This window comes from Protobothrops mucrosquamatus, unplaced genomic scaffold (assembly GCF_001527695.2).
Source record: "Protobothrops mucrosquamatus isolate PMUCROS unplaced genomic scaffold, P.Mucros_1.0 scaffold1243, whole genome shotgun sequence".
NCBI lineage: Eukaryota > Metazoa > Chordata > Lepidosauria > Squamata > Viperidae > Protobothrops > Protobothrops mucrosquamatus.
In genome coordinates this window covers 137,376-156,499 of record NW_015387450.1, presented here as the reverse complement: position 1 = coordinate 156,499, position 19,124 = coordinate 137,376, and the positions used below count along the sequence as shown (strand labels likewise).

At 36.2% G+C, this 19,124-nt stretch overlaps 1 protein-coding gene across 4 annotated transcripts in view; it reads right to left on the bottom strand.

Moving 5' to 3' along the window:
* MYO6 (myosin VI) overlaps nt 1-19,124 on the bottom strand; it is a 71,006-nt gene that overhangs the window by 37,865 nt on the left and 14,017 nt on the right. For all 4 annotated transcript variants that reach the window (XM_015821070.1, XM_015821071.1, XM_015821072.1 and 1 more), the window contains exons 6-12: nt 18,881-18,936; nt 13,986-14,083; nt 13,065-13,229; nt 11,047-11,127; nt 7,656-7,836; nt 6,031-6,175; nt 1,040-1,197 (exon numbers count right to left, since the gene is read on the bottom strand). In XM_015821070.1, coding sequence (XP_015676556.1) covers nt 1,040-1,197; nt 6,031-6,175; nt 7,656-7,836; nt 11,047-11,127; nt 13,065-13,229; nt 13,986-14,083; nt 18,881-18,936 — 884 coding nt within the window. The remainder of the gene's footprint in view (nt 1-1,039; nt 1,198-6,030; nt 6,176-7,655; nt 7,837-11,046; nt 11,128-13,064; nt 13,230-13,985; nt 14,084-18,880; nt 18,937-19,124) is intronic.

Sequence of the window (19,124 nt, the reverse complement as noted above, 5' to 3'; positions counted from 1 at the left end):
ACTTTTATTTTTTTTTAAAAAAAAAAAAAAGCTTTGGCAAGTCTGAAACCAGTTGGTATCTGCTCTACACAGTAGTAGTTGCTACTACTACATAGGGTGTATTGCATCCTGTCAGCTGGCAATGCTTGGATTTGCAAAACCAAGAGATTTGGAGGATACTAGAATGAGGAAAGCTAATCAAGAATAAAATCTCTCTCTAGCAAACATGAAAATATGTGCCGCAAGAATTCACGGAATTAAATGAAGAGTACTCTTCCCATTTTCATATATTTGCTAGGGAAAAAGCCTTAATGAGAAGCATGAATGAATGGATTCTTTATTAGAGCTGTTGGCTGATACCTTGAAACTCTATAAGGCTTAAAATGTCCAGACAATAAGCAACACATAAGAAAACAAAAGTAAGTATACCTACATAAGCATTGCCCTGCTGGATCAGATTCCTTGCCTATCTAGTCCAGCACTTTATTCTCACAGTGGCTGTTACTAGGAGGCTGTTGGCTACAGCCATCGAGAGAACTAGGCTAGCTATTTTGCTGGCAATATTGAGTCAAGTACACTCTTTTAAAACAATTTTTTTTAATTAAAATGGGTTTAAGAAAAGATCTCTAAAATATCTAGGCATTTCCAAACTGGCAAGTTATTTGGCTGTCTACGAAGTGCACTTCAGACGCACATTTTAAGTCAAATCATTTGGTAACTAATTTCAATTCATTATTATTTTTATTATTATTAGATTAGCATCCCACCATTATTTGTAGAATTCAAGGTAGTGTACATAATGCTCCTCTCTCCCATTGCCAGCGCAACTAGAACCCTATGTGGACGGCTGGGCTGAGAGAGAATGACAGGCCCAAAGTCACCCAGACACCAAAGGGAGGACTAGAACACACGGTTTTCTGATTTCTAATCCAGCACTAATATTTTAATTGCTACCTACAATTGGCTCTCAAATTGTGTCATTCCATGTGCAGGATTTCTTGTAAGAAATGATAAACGTGAAAAACACACAGTCTGAATAGTTAAAAGGTGAAACACTTACCAAAACCTGCAATATCCAGAACACCAATGAAAAAAGACGATGTCTCAAATGGGAAACATTGATTTACCCTGTTTACCACATGGTCAAAGAGGTGACTATAGACAGTTTTTGCCAAAGCATCACGTGCATTATTTGCTTGTTCTACTTTTAATGGAACCCTGGAGGAGAAAAAAAGTATTATAATTACTATCAATTTGTTCCATATTTGTGGGGGAAAGAAGGCAGATTACAATAATAGGGTCAAAATTTAAATAAACTTAATATTTAATAGAAACAGCATTAAACATAACCATATGGGATTCCAGCAATAAAAGCTTTAGCAGGTGATAAACTTCCTCCTAAACACTACAAGAAAAACAGCGAAACTCCAAGGGAAGAATTACATAAGAAGCTAATGGAAGGTCTTGTCTTTGTCAGATACCAATCTAAGAAACCTTAGCAATAGGTCAGAGAGCAACAAAATTGCCATATTAGTCAACCAAGTTCCTGATGAAGTTATATAATAAGGAAACTGACTAAAAGATACCAAACTGAAATGGTATAGGATTTGCTGCCTGGGCAGCGGGTTGGACTAGAAAATATCCAAGGTCCCTTCTAACTTTGTTATTCTGTTATTCTGTTCAGCAGCTGCAGAAGAACAGTGGAAAAATATGGCTATTATCATAAGAACTGGGCTACAAGTTTATGTAAATTGTACTTTCTCATATATCCAGATTCTGTATTGTGTGTATGTTTATATATACGGAGGTGGGAGAGGGGAGAGAGAGAAAGACAAGACTTTACATACAACTTATCAAGGCCTCCTCAGAAGGAAGAAACTTGCTAATTTTTTTCTTTCTTTTTTTAAAGTCACTCATTTTATTTCTAGCTTCCCTGGAAATGTGGAGAAACTAAATCAAATAAATTCATTCTTTTTTATGAAAAACTAAAAATAGCAAAAAAAATTGATGTGTTAGTCACTGCTGTAGCTCCTAGAATTAAGCAATATTTTTCAGTAATAATGATACTGATTTTCTTCTGCAATGCTGATTTTGATGATTTTTCTGCAATGTTGAAATAGCATTTCAGTGCCATTTATTTAAAAGTGCCATTTATTTTCAAGGTCATTTATTTTTTTCCAATGCCACTTTAAAAAAAAAAAATCCACTCCTGTGAAAGCAATTATAAGATGAAATGTGGCCTTTTAAAGAAAAAAAAGTCTTTAAAATAAAGCATATGGATGCAATAACATGTGACATTAAGACATCATTGACAAGACAGAAATTTTGGGATACATAATCCAACAAGGATTTCAGTTCACATCTGACAGAGGAGTGAAAGGTTGCATGGAGAGAAAAAGACGGAACCAGCAATATTGGAACAACATGAAAAAGTAGAAGAAAAGCTTGTGCTGAAACACTGAATCCAGAGGAGCAACTCGAAAGAAGAAGAAGAAAAAGCTAGAAAGATACACCGTCCCAAAAGAGTTTTGTTGAGGACTTGAGGTAAATGTTTCCTAGATAATGTTTTCCAAAGCACCTCGAAGGGCTTCCAGGAGACCCATAAAAGATTACTGCTAGAAATCAGTTCATTGGTATTTTCAGTTCTAACGGGCTGCTAAGCCCACACTCATTTTTTCAAACTTATATTGTTTTTGATGAGCACATTACAGTAGCCGTCGACTTTGTTTAGTGACCGTTTGAAGTTACAATGGTAGTGAAAAATGTGACTTACAACCGGTCCTCACACTTATGATCATTGCAGTGTCCCTACGGTCACAAGATCAAAATCTAGTTGCTTGACAGTTGACTGAGAAAGTCGCAAATGTTGATCATGTGATGCCAGGACATTGCAAGAATCGTGCCATTTATTTAAAATTGCCATTTATTTTCAGGGTCCTTTATTTATTTTTTATTATTATTTTCAGTGCCTCTTATTTTTTAAAAAGTCAACTGCCAACGAGCAGTTGGGGGAAGCCAGCTTCGGTTAACAATCATGTGACTCACTTAATGGCCACAGGGATTTCTTTAACAAGGCCAGCAAAAAAAAAAAGTTGTCAAATTGGATGTGACTCAATCAACAACCACCTCGTTTTGTGATGGAAGTTCTGTTCCCAATTGTGGGCATAAGTCAAGGACTATCTGTATATAGCAATTAAGATTTGACTGTGTGGCCATGGCAATGAGGTCAAATTAGGTTACATCAATGCCTGTTCAGATAACATTGCTTCTGTCTGAATTAGCCTCATTGGGGCCATGTGCTAAAGTCACTATCTACTTTGGCGAGTAGGATCTCTGAGGGAAAAGGTAACACCCAATCAGGGCAGGCAATTAGGTTCAGAAAAGGCATTGCTACTTCCTAAATCCCAGGAACTAAACAAGCTCCAATCTGTGCTATGGAGTTACTTTCTTCCTCTCTGCAATAGGTGTCTACAAAAAAGGGGTCAATACCCTGAAATATTAACCGTGAGGAATGAATACACTTAGGTGAGAGCATACTTGGCTCAGCCTTACTTTTAGGACATGTATGCCCTAAACCAGCGCTTCCCTAACTTTGCCCTTCGTTACTCAAAAAGTCCTTTATACCTAACGTAAGTAAAACAAATCAACTTAAATATCCCTGTTGTAATTAGGTAATAGGTTCCCATATCGTTAACCAAAGAAAAACCACTTTTAACAAATTTTGGGTAATGTAGCAACAAGTAAAAGAATCCAGCAACTTGTTTTTCACTGCCCTTCCCTGCTTTCAGGATGGCAGCCTGAACTGTTTCAGTCACCTTAAGCCCTGCTTACTGAAAAGCACAATCCTATTTGAACTGATGCTCTGACAGAGTCTGAGGAAAGCTGCAGTGTGCTGTTCTCTGAGTCAGTGCAGAAAAGAAGTGTAGAAGGCTTGTAGGGCAACTGCCACCATTTAAGACACAAAGGCAGCCTGTCTTCTCTAATCTGATTAATTTATTTAAAGAGAACTTACTTATTATGATATGATGGACCCAATGGTCCCTCCCTATTACTGTAAGTAAGAGGTCAAGGAAGTGAAAACTCTCATTACTAGAAAAAGGCTACAACTGCATTTCACTAGAGTACAAACAGCTTTAATGCATAATCTCTTGATTTATCTTATGGTAATAGGCATTGACAGAATCTTAACTTAAAAATAGAGAGAAGGTTATTTTTTATACTCCTTCTGGGGCATTTAGAAGCTCAGCACTGTAATCCTCAAAGTTCATGTCAATGGCCAATCTTTTAAATATGGCATTTGACTCCCTTTAATTTTACATTAAATAGTAGATAAAATTTAAAACAGAAGAAATATTTAAGTAGCTAAAAAACAGAAGTTAACTGATACATGCGGTTTAGCAGCAACTATAGATATTTGTTCTATAAAAATTACAAAATGTAGAAAGTGAATGCAACCACTCAATTAACTGTTTGTACACTATTTAAAGGGGGGAAAACCCTATTCTTAATATAATATGGGGATCTTAAAATGTTTAGCAGTATGTAACTGCAAGGCTAGGTTCAATTCAGTCTAACTCAGGTTTCAGTACCATTGTTTCCAACTTGAAAAGATTTTAAACTGTGGGCTGTTTTGAAAAAAGCAAAAAAAAAAATCTTAGCATGAGGTAAATACAATAGAAATTTCTGTTTTGTGTTTACTGACATGCATAATAAAGTATAATTATGGATCTCCCATTATGGGAGGTGCAATTTAGAGAAAACAAGGCCTACTCGTGTGACTTACGGTTATTTCTCCTAGGCCTTGAAATTCACTTTTACAGGTTTGTTAACAAAGATTGGTAGCTAAAGATATACATGGAACTTGTGTTAAGAAATATGGACACTTCAAAGGTCACTGGTCACTGCTAAAAGAACACAGCACTGGAGAGGTACATTCACTCCTGGATTCTCAGTCGTATCTGACATACATTCTGTCAATATTTGGATCGTTCTGCAGGCCTATTTCTTCCTCATTATGGGCGGAATTTTGTAAGATGTTTCTAAGAGTGAAACAAACACAAGATAATTCTTGCTCCTTCTTGCAGCCTCTCTTCCTTCCCAACATTTTCTCACAAAGAAAAGTCTGGTTTTGTAAATCTGGATCCCATTTTTGGTATTCTATATATGACAAAAGGGCAGCCCATTGGTTTCAGCTACTTCTTTTTTTCCTTTTTTGTTTCTTTTCTATTTCTCCTTTACTTTCCTTTGATTTTTTTTCCCCTCTTTTTTTCTTTTTCTTACTTTGCATTACTTTGTATTCATTTTTAATTTTCTTTTTAAAAATCTTTAATTATACAAACAAAAGTTAAAAAGAGATAGCTATGGGAGACAGTTGATATTGTTTTATAGCAAGAGGTAATACAGTAGAACATGAAGATCAAAAAACGAAATCTGGAAGATGCACTGAAACACCATCAGCCAAATTTGGTATGCTTAAAGGGATAAAAGGCTGTCTCATAAATTATCACTGATATAAGATGAAGTCCTTCCCTGTGATCCATTAAGGGTGGTCCACCATTCAGGAAGCATGACAGCAACATACTTCTGTAGGTTATTTGCATGTTTACAAGTTATTTGCAAAAACACCTCAAGGGGCCGTGAGACTACACTTAACATAAACTTCACATTTGTTCTTTGCTTTTAAACTATTATTGCAACACAGATATGGATTCAAGCTGAGCTGAGCCCCGTGGTAAGGCATTTTCACTTCTACTAATACTTGACAGTTTAGTATTAACAGGTAAAAGAAATCCTTGCTGTTATTATGCAAAATACATTTTTCCCTCACACGCTGGTGACAGATATGATATTACTCTAAGAAAAACACTAATTTACCTTACAGCACAAACGGGGGGGAGGGGAGAGGGCTTGCTCTTCTTTTATACCCTGAATAATTCCAAAACAGCTCAGACAAGATATTTTAGAGTTGATAGTTACAACTTTAGGTACAAAAGTCATAGCAAGACAGCAAGGACAGCAAGAAATATTTGCTTGTTCTCTCCTGCAACTTACTTGATAACCGTCCCTTTGGTGCCCCCTGCTGTTGTCAGCATGACTCTGGTGGTTAAACTAACACGGAGATCATCCACGTCCAGGCCTAGTAGCTTAGCACAATATTCCAAACACTGGGCAGATTTATTTTTCAGTGTACATCCACCTGATGAAAAAAAGAAAAAAAGGCTTACTAATATGGATATGTATGTATGTATGAATGTATGTATCTACATATATGTATGTATATGTGTGTGTGTGCCATATATATGTGGTACAAACTATTTAGGAAAGCACAAACAAAACGAACACCAATTTCTAGACAGATTTTATCGGCAATCATTTATTAAATTGTCTGAATGTTCCAACTGTTAAGAAATTATACAGAATTAATGGATACCTTCAACACTGGCATTCAGGCCAATGAAAAGAAACATGCCCAGCATCCATTACCTTTCCTTGGCAGGGCTTTCTGCCAAGGAAAATGAAAGGTGGTAACACCAAGGAAAAGTTGTTAAGTGTTTTGTGGTTCAGTTCCTAGCACTGTCCGTTAAGAAAGGAGCAAGTAATAAGAAAACCTCTGCCCAAAATATAAGAATCCACATATAAAACTGTATTAAAAACTTTCCAAAAAAGCAGGGTATCATGTAAATTCAATTTAAAAGCAATTCTGTGCACAAGCGGTCATGAGAATTTTATATCTCCTCAGTGTTATCTTTTCCTGTTCCTCTTAAACAGCAGAATACATATTTTAAAAATCAAGAGTGATTTCAAATAAGTAATCAATGTACACTTGATATATGATATTCATTGATCTTCTTTGGATCCCACTGTGTTTCTTTCTATTTGTACATCTTACACACATATTTTCACTTTGGCCTGCCACGTTGTCAAAATACCTCTCTAATTCAACATGTTTCTCTTTGTTTCAATATTCACTCAGCATTTTAAATTATGTTTTTGGAGTAAAACAGTAAGGAGTAAAACAAGCCATAGAGATACAATTTAGAGACCATTATTTCCTCAATCAACATTGTATCTTACATGTAATACATGGGTTTCATATGATGTTGAGGACTCAAGTGCATTATTTCCTACGTTTACTTACTATATTCTTATTCTTAAGGTATAGTATACCTTACTAGATTCTTATAAATGTTATGTGTATGTATATATTACAATTACTTTACAATTATATTATCTGTTGCTTCTTAATTTCTTCTATAGTAATTGCACTTTAATTTGGTTTTCCTTTGTATATTGCCTTGGTACTTTTAGTACAGGGTGAATGATCAATTGAATGAATGATAATCATCCAGACATCATACAGGAATTTGCTCTTGATCCATTACAGTATCTGTAATTTTACTTGTGTTAATTTCTCCAAGGAATTAAAAAATAGTTTTGGCCTTTTTAATTACATATACTTTTCCCAGCTTAGGAGAGAGAACCGCGCTAAGATAGCCTAGCAGAGAATTTGAATGTCTTATTGCAAATAGTTTTAAAAATTATTTTCAATCTTTGGTAGGAAGTAAACTTTTAATTTCTGAATTAAGTGGCAGCAATTTCTACTTTCAGCATTGCTCTTTCAGTGAAATACAAACAATGATTGATTATGTGCCATCAAATCAGCAAAACAGTCTAACCAGATGTGCTGCCAGTTTCTTCAAAATCAATATTCCCCAGATGTAAAACACCAGCAACCACTCGGAAGAGGTCCAGCTTCTCTTCATCATTAAGCCCAATCTTCTTCATCGCGGTGCACATTCTGGTAAAATCTCCATGGTCATCTAGCAGAGGGTCCTTCAGGGAACCTGATTTTTGGTACTAAAAACAAGAGTTGTACTAAGTAAATGCAAAGGGACAAGGAATTATACTTCTATTGATTTATAGAGAGCCAAAATAAACAGAAGAGGATATGAAGAACAGAATTTTAAGTTCTGCTTAAAATCTCAGGATTTTTAGACAAGATGGGGAATCTATCCAGAAATAAAAACAGCAGGGAGATCTGGGATGAATGAAAAAAGGCACTGTGGGGAACAAAATATGTCCCAAACTTAGCAAGAAGGAATCATCAAGGAAGAGTCTACTGTACTGTAACAAGAGGGCAGGAACATGAGCTAATGCAAAATCAAAATGGGTGGGGATCTGCAAATTCATCCCAGATCTCCTTGTTTGTTTTTTGCTTGTTTTGTTTCTGGATAGAGTCTTCATCTTGTGTAAAAATCCTGAGATTTTAAGCAGAATTTAAAATTCTGTTCTTCATATCCTGTTTATTTCGCCTCGCTTTCACTTCATAAAAATACTACTGAATCTGTTTGCATATGTAATATCCCCAGTCTAAGTGCTTTGGGTCACAGTTGCAGGATATAGCTCCTCAAGCCTGCATATAAAGTACTCCGAACAATTGTTACTTACACAATAAATGAAGATAGTGCATTTGATTGGAACATAGAAAGCTTTATCTAGCTCAGCTCTTCCACTGGCTGACAGAGAAATATACTTTTCCTACAGGAGGTTTTGCATATAAATTGAGTGGTGGATTTTTGATGCTCTGGCTCCATTAAAGCATCATTTTGGAGGGAAAACCCTTTACCTGAGGCCAGGAATGGATACCACGAATGAAATGTGAGATCACAACATTTGAAAGATGACAGTAAATAACGATCCTTGGAAACAGAACCAAGCATTCATTTCAGCATGATGGCATTGTTTTACCAAAGGTTATATTTTATAAACATGCCAACAGTTTTGAATATTTATCTATTTAATTTCAAACAGAACACATTACTATCAACTCAAGGTTCTAAAGATTCTAACTAAAAAAACCAGAACTAATACATGCACAGAGAGAGCATGCTCAAAATAATTGTTCATCTTAAAGAGTATGCAGAAAAGCCCGTGAAATCCCAAACAAAACTGTTCTAAGAATCTGAGGGGGAAAAAAGACTAACATGCATCTATTAAACTCACACCACACAATAATTAAAATCCCAGATTATACAAAGTGATCACCTCATTTTCCTGACAGGAAAGGACAAAAACAATGCAAACATTAATTGACTATTTTTATTACTATAATGAAACATGAATCAAAGGGAAAATAAATAAGACAATTCTCTCAGATTAATAATAGTAAGGTTAGGACAGCTGACATTACTGGAAATCAATTATAATTATTCTCTTCACTTCTATAATACTACCTAGAACTGTTCCCTTCCCCAATCCCAATGCCATCCAAATCCTCTGAGATACAAAGAGGGAGAAGAACAGAAAGAAGAATTACACAATTCTACCTATCTACCAAAAAGATATTGTGGCCAATCGGCACAACAATTTTATCAAATTGAGGCTTTTACTGTCATGCAGATGTTCCTTTCATTTAGGGACAAAATCAATTATACAAAAGATGCATTTTTCATTCACCGAGCTGAGGCTGGCTTAGCTTTTCAGGCAACATCCATGTTATATAAATTCTCCTCTGTGGACAATAGTATGTAAAAATTCAATCAAGATCCTGTTCATTGGTTCTCCCTGTCCTGCTGTACCCATAACTGATGTTAATTTGACCATCTTGACTACAAAATGTTTGTTCAAATAAACTCCTAGTTCAATAGTATAGACTAGAGCTATTGCTTTACTATCATTACGAATAAGATAGGAAGCAGACATTTGCAAAAAGGTCTTTGATTGAAGTAGAATTTGAACAGATATTATTAGGTACTTGATAATTTTAAACCTCTAAGACATGTTTGCTTTTTCTTTATTTTTCCTTCTTTACTAAGTATGATCCAATTCAGATCAAAACCACTATGAATGTGGACAGCAGGAATTTAATAACAAAAACAAACACACACATGCCTAAATTTGGAGGAAGACTATACACAGTGGTCTAGATCCAGAATGGATACTGTGCTTTTATTCTAGATCTCAGAGTAGAAGGCCAGATACACAAGATCTTGAATTAGCCTCTGGTTTTTTGGGGGGTTTTTTAATTCTCTTTTTTGCCCTCTTTCTTTTTTGTTTTACCTTTTGTACTTTTCTTTTTTGTTAAATTTGCTTTGTTTTGTTTTTTTGTTAATGTGTGTGTGTGTATGAGAGAGAGGGGGGGAGAGAGAGAGGGAGGGAGAGAGAGAGAAGAAAGACAAAATAGCTGCTTGGGGACAATCCCTATCTGAACTGAAATGTGTATTTCAGACATTTTGGTCTAAGAGTTGCTCTGTTTTCTTCTGTATACAAACAAAAAAAAATATCAATCATTCCGAGCACACATGTTCGGATTGGGAAGAAGAAGGAGGGAAGAATGGAAAAAAGAATGGCTTCTTTGGCTACAGAATAGGTGGAAATTCCTCAGCATCCATGGCTGAAGAAGGGAAGAAAAGATTGGGAGTGGAGGAGGGTGATATTCCACTCTTAGCCCTCAGTAGGGGCAGGTGATTGGAGAGGAGAGATGGAAGGCAAGATATTGGAAAAGCAGCTTTGCCTTAATTGCCCTGGGAGCTCTCCATATTTTGTTTCAGCTGAAAACCAAAACATCACATATGTCCTTATTTCTTCCAGAATATGATTGATCCCAAACAGTTCAGCAGAACTTCTGGACTACAATGTTTTGTTTCAGGTCACAATGAAAACATTTTCCATTTTGTCTCTATGTCGCTATGGAATGAAGTAAAAATTCAATGGGATTTTTAATTATGATTCTGGGTTTTTTTTAAAAAAAAATACAGAGGCCAATTTTGGCTACAATTCCCACACATGGACAATCCAGCTAAATATTCAACAAGTTCAAATTGTTAAGAAAAGGATCTGAAACACCTCTTGACCATAGCAGTGGATACCTGTACAAATCCACCCTATTAACTGACTGTGGGTGAAGACTGACACAGAGCCAGTCTCCTGTTGCAGCACTGAGCAGTCAGCACTTGAAAGAAGTTGTATCAATCAGATTTCTGGCAGATGCAAGATATTGCCAGCAATTGCCCTTATGAAGTTCCATATTTGAATATAAGAAAGAAACATTTGAAATAGGTATCTTACCTCGGGACTTTTGCGATTCTGTAAAATCTGCTTATCAGTTTCTTTAGTAGCAAAGTAGCGAGTGCAGCCACGATTTAAATACTGTTTTAAGGCAAAAGAAAAGTATACCAGTCAAGCAAAACCTCAACAGGTTATGTTGAATATCAGGCTCCAGTAGCAAAAGTGCCCCTTGTTTTTTTATTCTGAGTGTCCCTGCCAAGCCAGAGAAATTCTCTTATCTAATTCTCTGGGGTACATCAAGAACAAAGAAGATAAGAGTACAGTATATAAATCACCACTCCTCTCTGTTCCTCTGGCAAAGAGCCAACTTATATTGAAAAAAAAACTTATAAAAGAAACTGGAATACCCATCATGTACAAAGACAATATTATTTGGCTTAAAAGTCTAGTCAATCATTTCATTCACATTCTAGACTACGTTCAATTTGTGAAAACAATTATTCCTATATGAGTCAAAGCCCCAAAACTGGGTCCCTAAAAAAAATTGGAAGAGCAAAGTAGGGTATTTTGTGCACTCAAAAGTTTAATGGGAATAAATATCTGGAACCTGAAAACCATTTAACGGAGGTTATTTCAACTAAATTGGTAAAAACAAATAGCTGCAGAAAATGATGTTGTACAGGATAAATAAAGAATATCAATGCAGAGTTTGAAAAAAATAATGCTATTAAAAGCAATTTTTTCACTACAGACATACTGAATTGCAAACTACTTTAAAAATACTATTTTAAGCATAATGTAAAATGTGCAAAGTTTCAGAGGTCTAATTTCCTATGAACTAGACCAGTGTTTCTCAACCTGTGTGGACTTCAATTCCCAGAATTTATCAGCCAGCCAGAATTCTGAGAGTTGAAATCTATAGAGCATTACATTGTTAAGGTTCAGAAACACTTTCTAGGCACTCAAATTCAGATTCAAATACTTAGCATTGTCAAAAGTTATATGCCATAATAATGTGTTCTTCAATGAGACAGAAGCAAAGCCAGTGTTTTTCCAGAGTCACTTCTCCTCTGAGCAATCCCAAGGAGACTAGAGAATTTGTTTCAGGTTAATCATAGAATCCTGATCAATCATAATCATGATTTGTAAAAACAAGAGAGAAGCATACACTACAGTTTGAAGTAGCATATTGTAATAAAGTCTGGTTAAAATAAACCAGATTGCCAGGCAACACTACAAAATGTGAACAAAAGCTGAACTGGCAATATATCAAAAGCAGCAGGAATGTGCAGGTTGTGATAAATCAGTTTATTATAATTTTCTAACATATCTAACACTATCCAAAGTTACCATCTTACATTATCTATTCCAGAATTTAAGACAGGAATATATGATATGGTGCCTTTCAGAGGTTTGGGGATACAATTGCATACAATTAAAGCAGCATAGTCAATAGACTTGAGTTACTGAAGTTCCAAAGCTCTGGAGACACCAAGCTGATTGCTTCTGGCACAGAAGAATACATATACAGTACAGGTAGTCCTTGACTTACAACCACAAATTGAGCCCAAAATTTCTGTTGTTAGTGAGACAGCTGTTAAATGAGTTTGACCCATTTTATAACTTTTCTTGCCACAGTTGTTAAGCGAATCACTGCAATTATTAAGTTAGTAACCGGCTGTTAAGTGAATCTGGCTTCCTCATTGACTTTGCTCGTCAGAAGATCAAAAAAGGTAATCACGTGACCCTGGGACACTGCAACAATCATAAATATGAGTCAGTTGCCAGGCGTCCGAATTTTGATCATGGAACCATGGAGATGCTGCAACAGTCGTAAGTGTGAAAAATAATCATAAGTCTCTTTTTTCAGTGCCGTTGTAACTTTGAACGGTCACTAAATGAACCATGGGCCAAATTCAAGCTTCAGCTCAACAGATTCATAGATCCAAATTTACAATGTAATGTCTTTTCCAATCCATTAACCACATTGATTTGAATAGACCTGCTCTATCTGAATCCAGTCTACTATAAGTAGTTTAAATGAATTTTCAGTATGGTAATACTTTAGATCAACTCACCCTAAAGTTATCTGGTGAACCTAAATACAGTTTCTCCCTTATATTTTCAGGGGCTCCAGCACAGAGCCTATAGAATATGTGATAATTCCTTTCTTCTGGGCCTTGAACACAAATCCTGGATTTCTCCAGGAGATAATGTGACACAAATCCACCAACAACTGAATTCTAGAGTAAAAAAACAAAAAAACAAAATTATGATTCTGAAGCACAAGACCTTGATTTTTAATTACATTATATGTACTTTTTAATCCACACAGTTTCTTGAATACATTTGCAAGTAAATGAAATGTTTAAATGGTTTAATGTTAACTTCATAAGACCAAAACTGCAATTTGGTTAATCTCTTGGCATGAGCTTATTGTTTTGACTAGACAGTTCCTACAATTTCCTGCCAGCATGGTCAAAGTCCCAAGCTGGCAGAAACTACCTGGGAGGCATAGACCAACATAACTAGAGGATACCAAATTGAACAAGGTTGCTTTATGCTAACTGGTGTTTAACTTATAAAAAAAAAAACTAGGTATATGGTATAAAGGTCTATATAGCCAAATTGGTATATTGTATATAATTCAGATTTTTTCCTGATTTTTCTCTATTTTTCCTATTGGCAGCCTAAATTTTAATGCTAGCTCAGATTTAGATTTGAGTTGTAGCTAGAAGATATGAGATTGGAAATGATAATGATGATAATGATATGCAATTCATACTATAAAACTAATTTTGCCTTTAGAGACCTCTGAATTCTGAAACTGAATTTAAAAGAATTTGTAAACAACAAACAACACATTGTAATCCAAAATGGACCACATGACATAAGAGTAATCCGTATAGAAGGGCAGAAAGAAAATGCTAAATGAACAGGTAGAACCTATCAAAAGAAGAAGAAAGAAAATTCCTCTATAGACGAAGAAATACAAATACCTTTGCATTGAAATGGATTTCTACAAATTTTCCAAAACGACTACTATTATTGTTACGAACAGTCTTTGCATTTCCAAATGCTTCTAGCAGTGGATTGGCTATAAAAAATGAAATAAGGTTAGCAAAATTTTAATAAACAAAACCTGGATAAAAGCATGTTTTAATATCCAAAACAAAGAAATAAAGACCTAACCCTAACCCTAACTCTCTCTACCCAGTGAAAAACTGAACCAGAGAATTGGAAGATCTTTCAGAACCATCTGAAATAATGGGTGTTAACAAAAAGGCACACAGAAGTTGACTAGCATTATATTTTTCTTAATGCGAGAAAAACCATCTCATGAACCAAAGGCTCATACAATTACTTCCGTTGCATGTGTGAAGAAACAAAAGCTTCTCTCAATGTTTAAAGATAAAAATTCCTTCAGATTAACTCTACTCTGGGTGATTTCATGGAAATGTCCATACTGTATAGTTTTCTTCATTAAAATATGGGAATGGTTTATTATTACCTTCTCCAAGATTATTTTTGTATTGCACAATCTTGCCTACAGCTCTTGCCGCTCTCCTTGCTATTCTTCTACATAAGTACTAACCAGACTTGGCCCTGCTTAGATTTTGGGGATGAGCTAAAGTTAGTTAGCACTGAGTATCAGTCAATTAAAGCCTCAAATCTTAAAGGGAAGAAGACTCTCTGTTCCTACTAGGTGAGGGCACCTAATACAGCAGTTTGGATTCCAATTACTGTACAATCTTCATAGAAATTCTTCCACTTAAATATTACCCTTTGCTGTATCAGAGTAGAGTAGAGTAGAGTAGGGTAGGGTAGGGTAGGGTAGGGTAGGGTAGAGTAGAGTAGAGTAGAGTAGAGTAGAATAGAATAGAATAGAATAGAATAGAATAGAATAGAATAGAATAGAATAGAATAGAATAGAATAGAATAGAATAGAATAGTTGGAAGGAACCTTGGAGGTCTTCTAACAGCTGTCAATGTTTCAGTTCATTAAATATTTTCCTAATAAACCTAATGTTAAATCAAACTGAGTTGTCTGGAAGTGCATTAAATAGCTCCATGTTAACTCTTCTATGTTAATAAAATAATGCTCGATTATCTCATAATACATATTCCATCAACATGTGTGCATGCAACAAACCAACCCTACTTGATTCAATCTACAGTTCAAGCAAAAATTCAAAAAGGTGGTTAAGATTTTGACAATAGACCGGCGAACATGCATATTGGAGATGCCCAAAAATGAAGTAGAAAACAACAATAACAAAATAATCCACATGTAATAATCTGGTCAATGCAACCAGAGACAAATTGCAAAGCACATACATTTCCCTGTTCTGGAGAGCAGAAGATGATACTAAATTAGCTTTGGATCCTGTGACCTCTTAGGCCAAGGAAACTGCCAGATGCTGGAGAAGAAGATAGCTGTGAACCTTTGGTGCTGCAGCCTTAAGACACAGATATAGCCAGTGGCCTTAGAACCAGCAAATGCCTGGAGCCTATCCAGACTAGGCTGATTCAGCTTAGTCCACACATCGCTCAGCAGCAGAAGACAAGAGTATTCTTAAGCAAGCATGCTTGCAAGTGAGCCACTAAAACAAACATTGATAAGCTTAAGGACGTGGTAATTTTCTTTGCTTTAGCTCCCGCAAGGAAGGGAGACTTCTACAGAACATATGTAGACAAGCGTATAAGGGGTACGAATCAACCTTTGTGACCCTCTCCAGAACCACTGTAGCTAAAACTCCCATAATTCCCAGCCGGCACCCCTCTCTAAAATACCTGGAAATTCTGGAGACCCAAGACAATTGGAGATGGCAGATCGGAGAAGGCTGATAGGAGCTATATATGATCAAACTAACCCACCAAGACTGTTCATTGCCATCAAAACTGCCTCTATGAATTACTATCAGGGATTTTATTAAGCAGGCTGAGGAAACAGTTACACAGGGAGTCTTCAAGTTATAACCACAACAGGGACCACAATTCCACTGCTAAGCAAGAAAGTTGATAAGTGAGTCACCCCCAATTTTACAATTTACAATGGTTGTTAAGCAAATCACTGCAGTTGTTTAGCAAATCATGTGGTCATTAATCAAATCCAGCTTCCCCCACTGACTTTGCTTGTCAGAAGCCGGATGGAAAGGTTGCCAATGGCGACCACATGATTCCAGGACGCTGAAACCATGGTAAATACATGCTGGTAGCCAAGGACCCAATTTTGGATTGCTTGACCATGGGATGCTGTAATAAGCATAAATGCAAGGACTGATATCAGTCACTTCTTTCAGTGCCACTGTAACTTGGAACAGGTGCTAAACAAATGTTTGTAATGAGGGGTCCTTGGTGCTCTCTGAGCTTGCTTGTTTTCTTGCAGACGTTTCATTACCCTAACTAGGTATCATCATCAGTGCTAGTAAGGAGTGTGGTTTGCACATTCTGGTGTCTTGCCTGTCAAACCGACAGCAAACCGCACTCCTTATTAGCACTGATGATGTTACCTAGTTAGGGTAATGAAACATCTACAAGAAAACAACCAAGCTCAAAGATCACCAAGAACCCCTCGTTTCAGACCTGAGCTACAAATATTTTCCTCATTGGAAATGGTTGTGAGTTGAGGGCTATCTACATTTTGCCATAGTGGCAATAGAAATCTATTCAGCTACCCTTCTTAATAAACAATTCTGCCATTCTCAGTTTTTTCATTTGGGAACTAGAGGACTATGTAATGTTTGATTTTCAACTCAAAACCGATCTAATATTCATTTAGTCCCAAGTGTGAATGGGACCTTGAGGGGGAAGACATATAGTATTATGTAACTGACATACTATTAGAAAAGGAATTGGTCATTAAGGAGATTTGTCAAAAAAACCAAACTATTACTGAATTTGTGTATCATATAAATACAGATTCCTGGGGTGGGGGGAGGTTTTGTGTGTGTGTGTGTGTGTGTGTTTAGGTGTTGATTGTCTGTTTCAGTTAAAGTAATTTGAGTTGGCAAGTGACCTTTCAACTATCTAACCTGTCAGGAAAATGCACAAAACTGCAACGAAGATTCAATGGTTACAGGTACAAACACATATATGCACACACTACAAAAGGGCTTGGTGAGTAAGTCCTTCTGTAGTAATAATGCACCCATGCAGGTTAAGATGTGCTTAAAACAAAAATGGGAGCAAATGTGTATTAAAAGCAGATGACCTGGATAAGGCATTTATTTCAAGCTTCCCCATCCCCCAAATGAAATACCTACGGGTACCAGTGTTGGGAATGCAGCTTCAGACATTATGTCCAATGGTCAGCCACTTTCATAGGTGCCATGGATAATGGAATACTTATATATTCAGCTGTAATTAAGCAATATCATTCTCAATTATTTCTCTAGAAGCACTGCTTTGCAATATGAAATCCATCAAAGTTAGGACTATTCAGGCTACGCTAGTCCTTGGTAGCCTCAAAGCATCATGCCACAGGGCAAGGGAACATATCACAGATTTTGCATTTTTCAAGCAAGCATACACATGAATGTTCCAACCTCATTCATCTGAACACACAAACACACACACCACTCATGTATGTGAACCCACACACCGATCATTCATTCAACTGTAACCTCCAGTACAGTTTAATAGCTTAATTGAATACTTTGGAAAGAATATATTTACTTTGTCACAAAGTAAAGAATTGTGGTGCCATCAGGGAAGGAAAACGTGATAGAATTCTTTCCTCCTTTATTATATAGCTTCCGTTCTTTTAAGGTCTTGATACCCAAAAGCAAATTGGAACAAGCTATTGTTAACATCCTGCTTCTGATCCCAAAGTAAGCCACTAAGATCAGTGCTTTCTGAACTAAGTCCCATTTCAAATAACTTCTTCAAAGAAATCACAAAAAGCACCATGCTTCTTGGACCTCTTTGTATTAGAAACTGTTCCCATGTAAGCAATTCTTATGAAGACATTAAGGGAACACAATAGGGTCAACACAGTATTCCTCCCCTCATCCACAAATACATTCAATACACGGAAAAGACTTCTAAGAGAATTGGGTACAAAACGTGCCTTTAAATTCAGAAAAAAAAGCTTCTGTCTCTGCACACTTGTGCCAAAGACTTGACACAAAAGCTTTCTAGATGTCTCCAGTGGTCGCCTGATTCACCACACTTCTCATTCCACAATAAAACTGGGACCACATTGCAAGATGTGCTGGCAAAGGTCTTCCAACAATGGTTGCATTCACTGCCCAGAAAACATGTTCTCCTTATGCTGCCCTTATTTTCAAGCCTCTGTTTTCTGATGGAACTAGAAACAAGATTTCGGGGATGTGTAATCTGAGATTCCCAAACTGTTTTTGTGGTCCCTGGAGTCCATTCCAATACAATCATAAAAAAATCAATAGTGTGATTTCCCGCTGTTCTGAGACAGAAAGCTTACAAAGATGGCACCGTAAACCACAAAAGGAGACTAATACTTTTTAAAAGGAAAAGAAAAAAAATATTAAATCTATCTCCCCACTGAAGAAAAGCAAAAAGGAAAAAATATTAAATCTACTCCCCAACCCATCCCCCAAAGTGCAATAGCAATTCTCATCTTCAAGAAAAGTTACATTATACGCCCTCTCTTCTTCAATAGATTCCTTATTTCTACCTTCAAATAGATCACACAGGAACAATCCTGCACTGATATTTTATAGCCCCAAAATCTTGAATCTTGTTTTTCTAGCTAGATGCAACCCAACAGTGCATTTACTTTCTTCAGAGCCCAATGAGACACATCACACACCACTGCAGCCTTTCACTTACAGAAATGAAGTGCCTATGATGCTTACTCCTTAACTAGCCACAATTAATATATAAAAATAAGTTTAAGGGTAAGTATGAATACCTTCTACAATCCTGTCATCAATATCTTGTCCACTACCATAAGATTCAGTCAAATACCTACAAAGAAAAAAAAACATTTAGTGATTTTTGTTAGGGTCTTTACTCGACTTTTAATCATAAAGCATACTTGTAGTTAAATGAGCTGTATACAAATTTATTTATTTGTATCCCACCATTTTATTATTTTTACAAATAACTCAAAGTGGTGAACATATCCAATACACCTTCCTCTTTCTAGTTTCCCC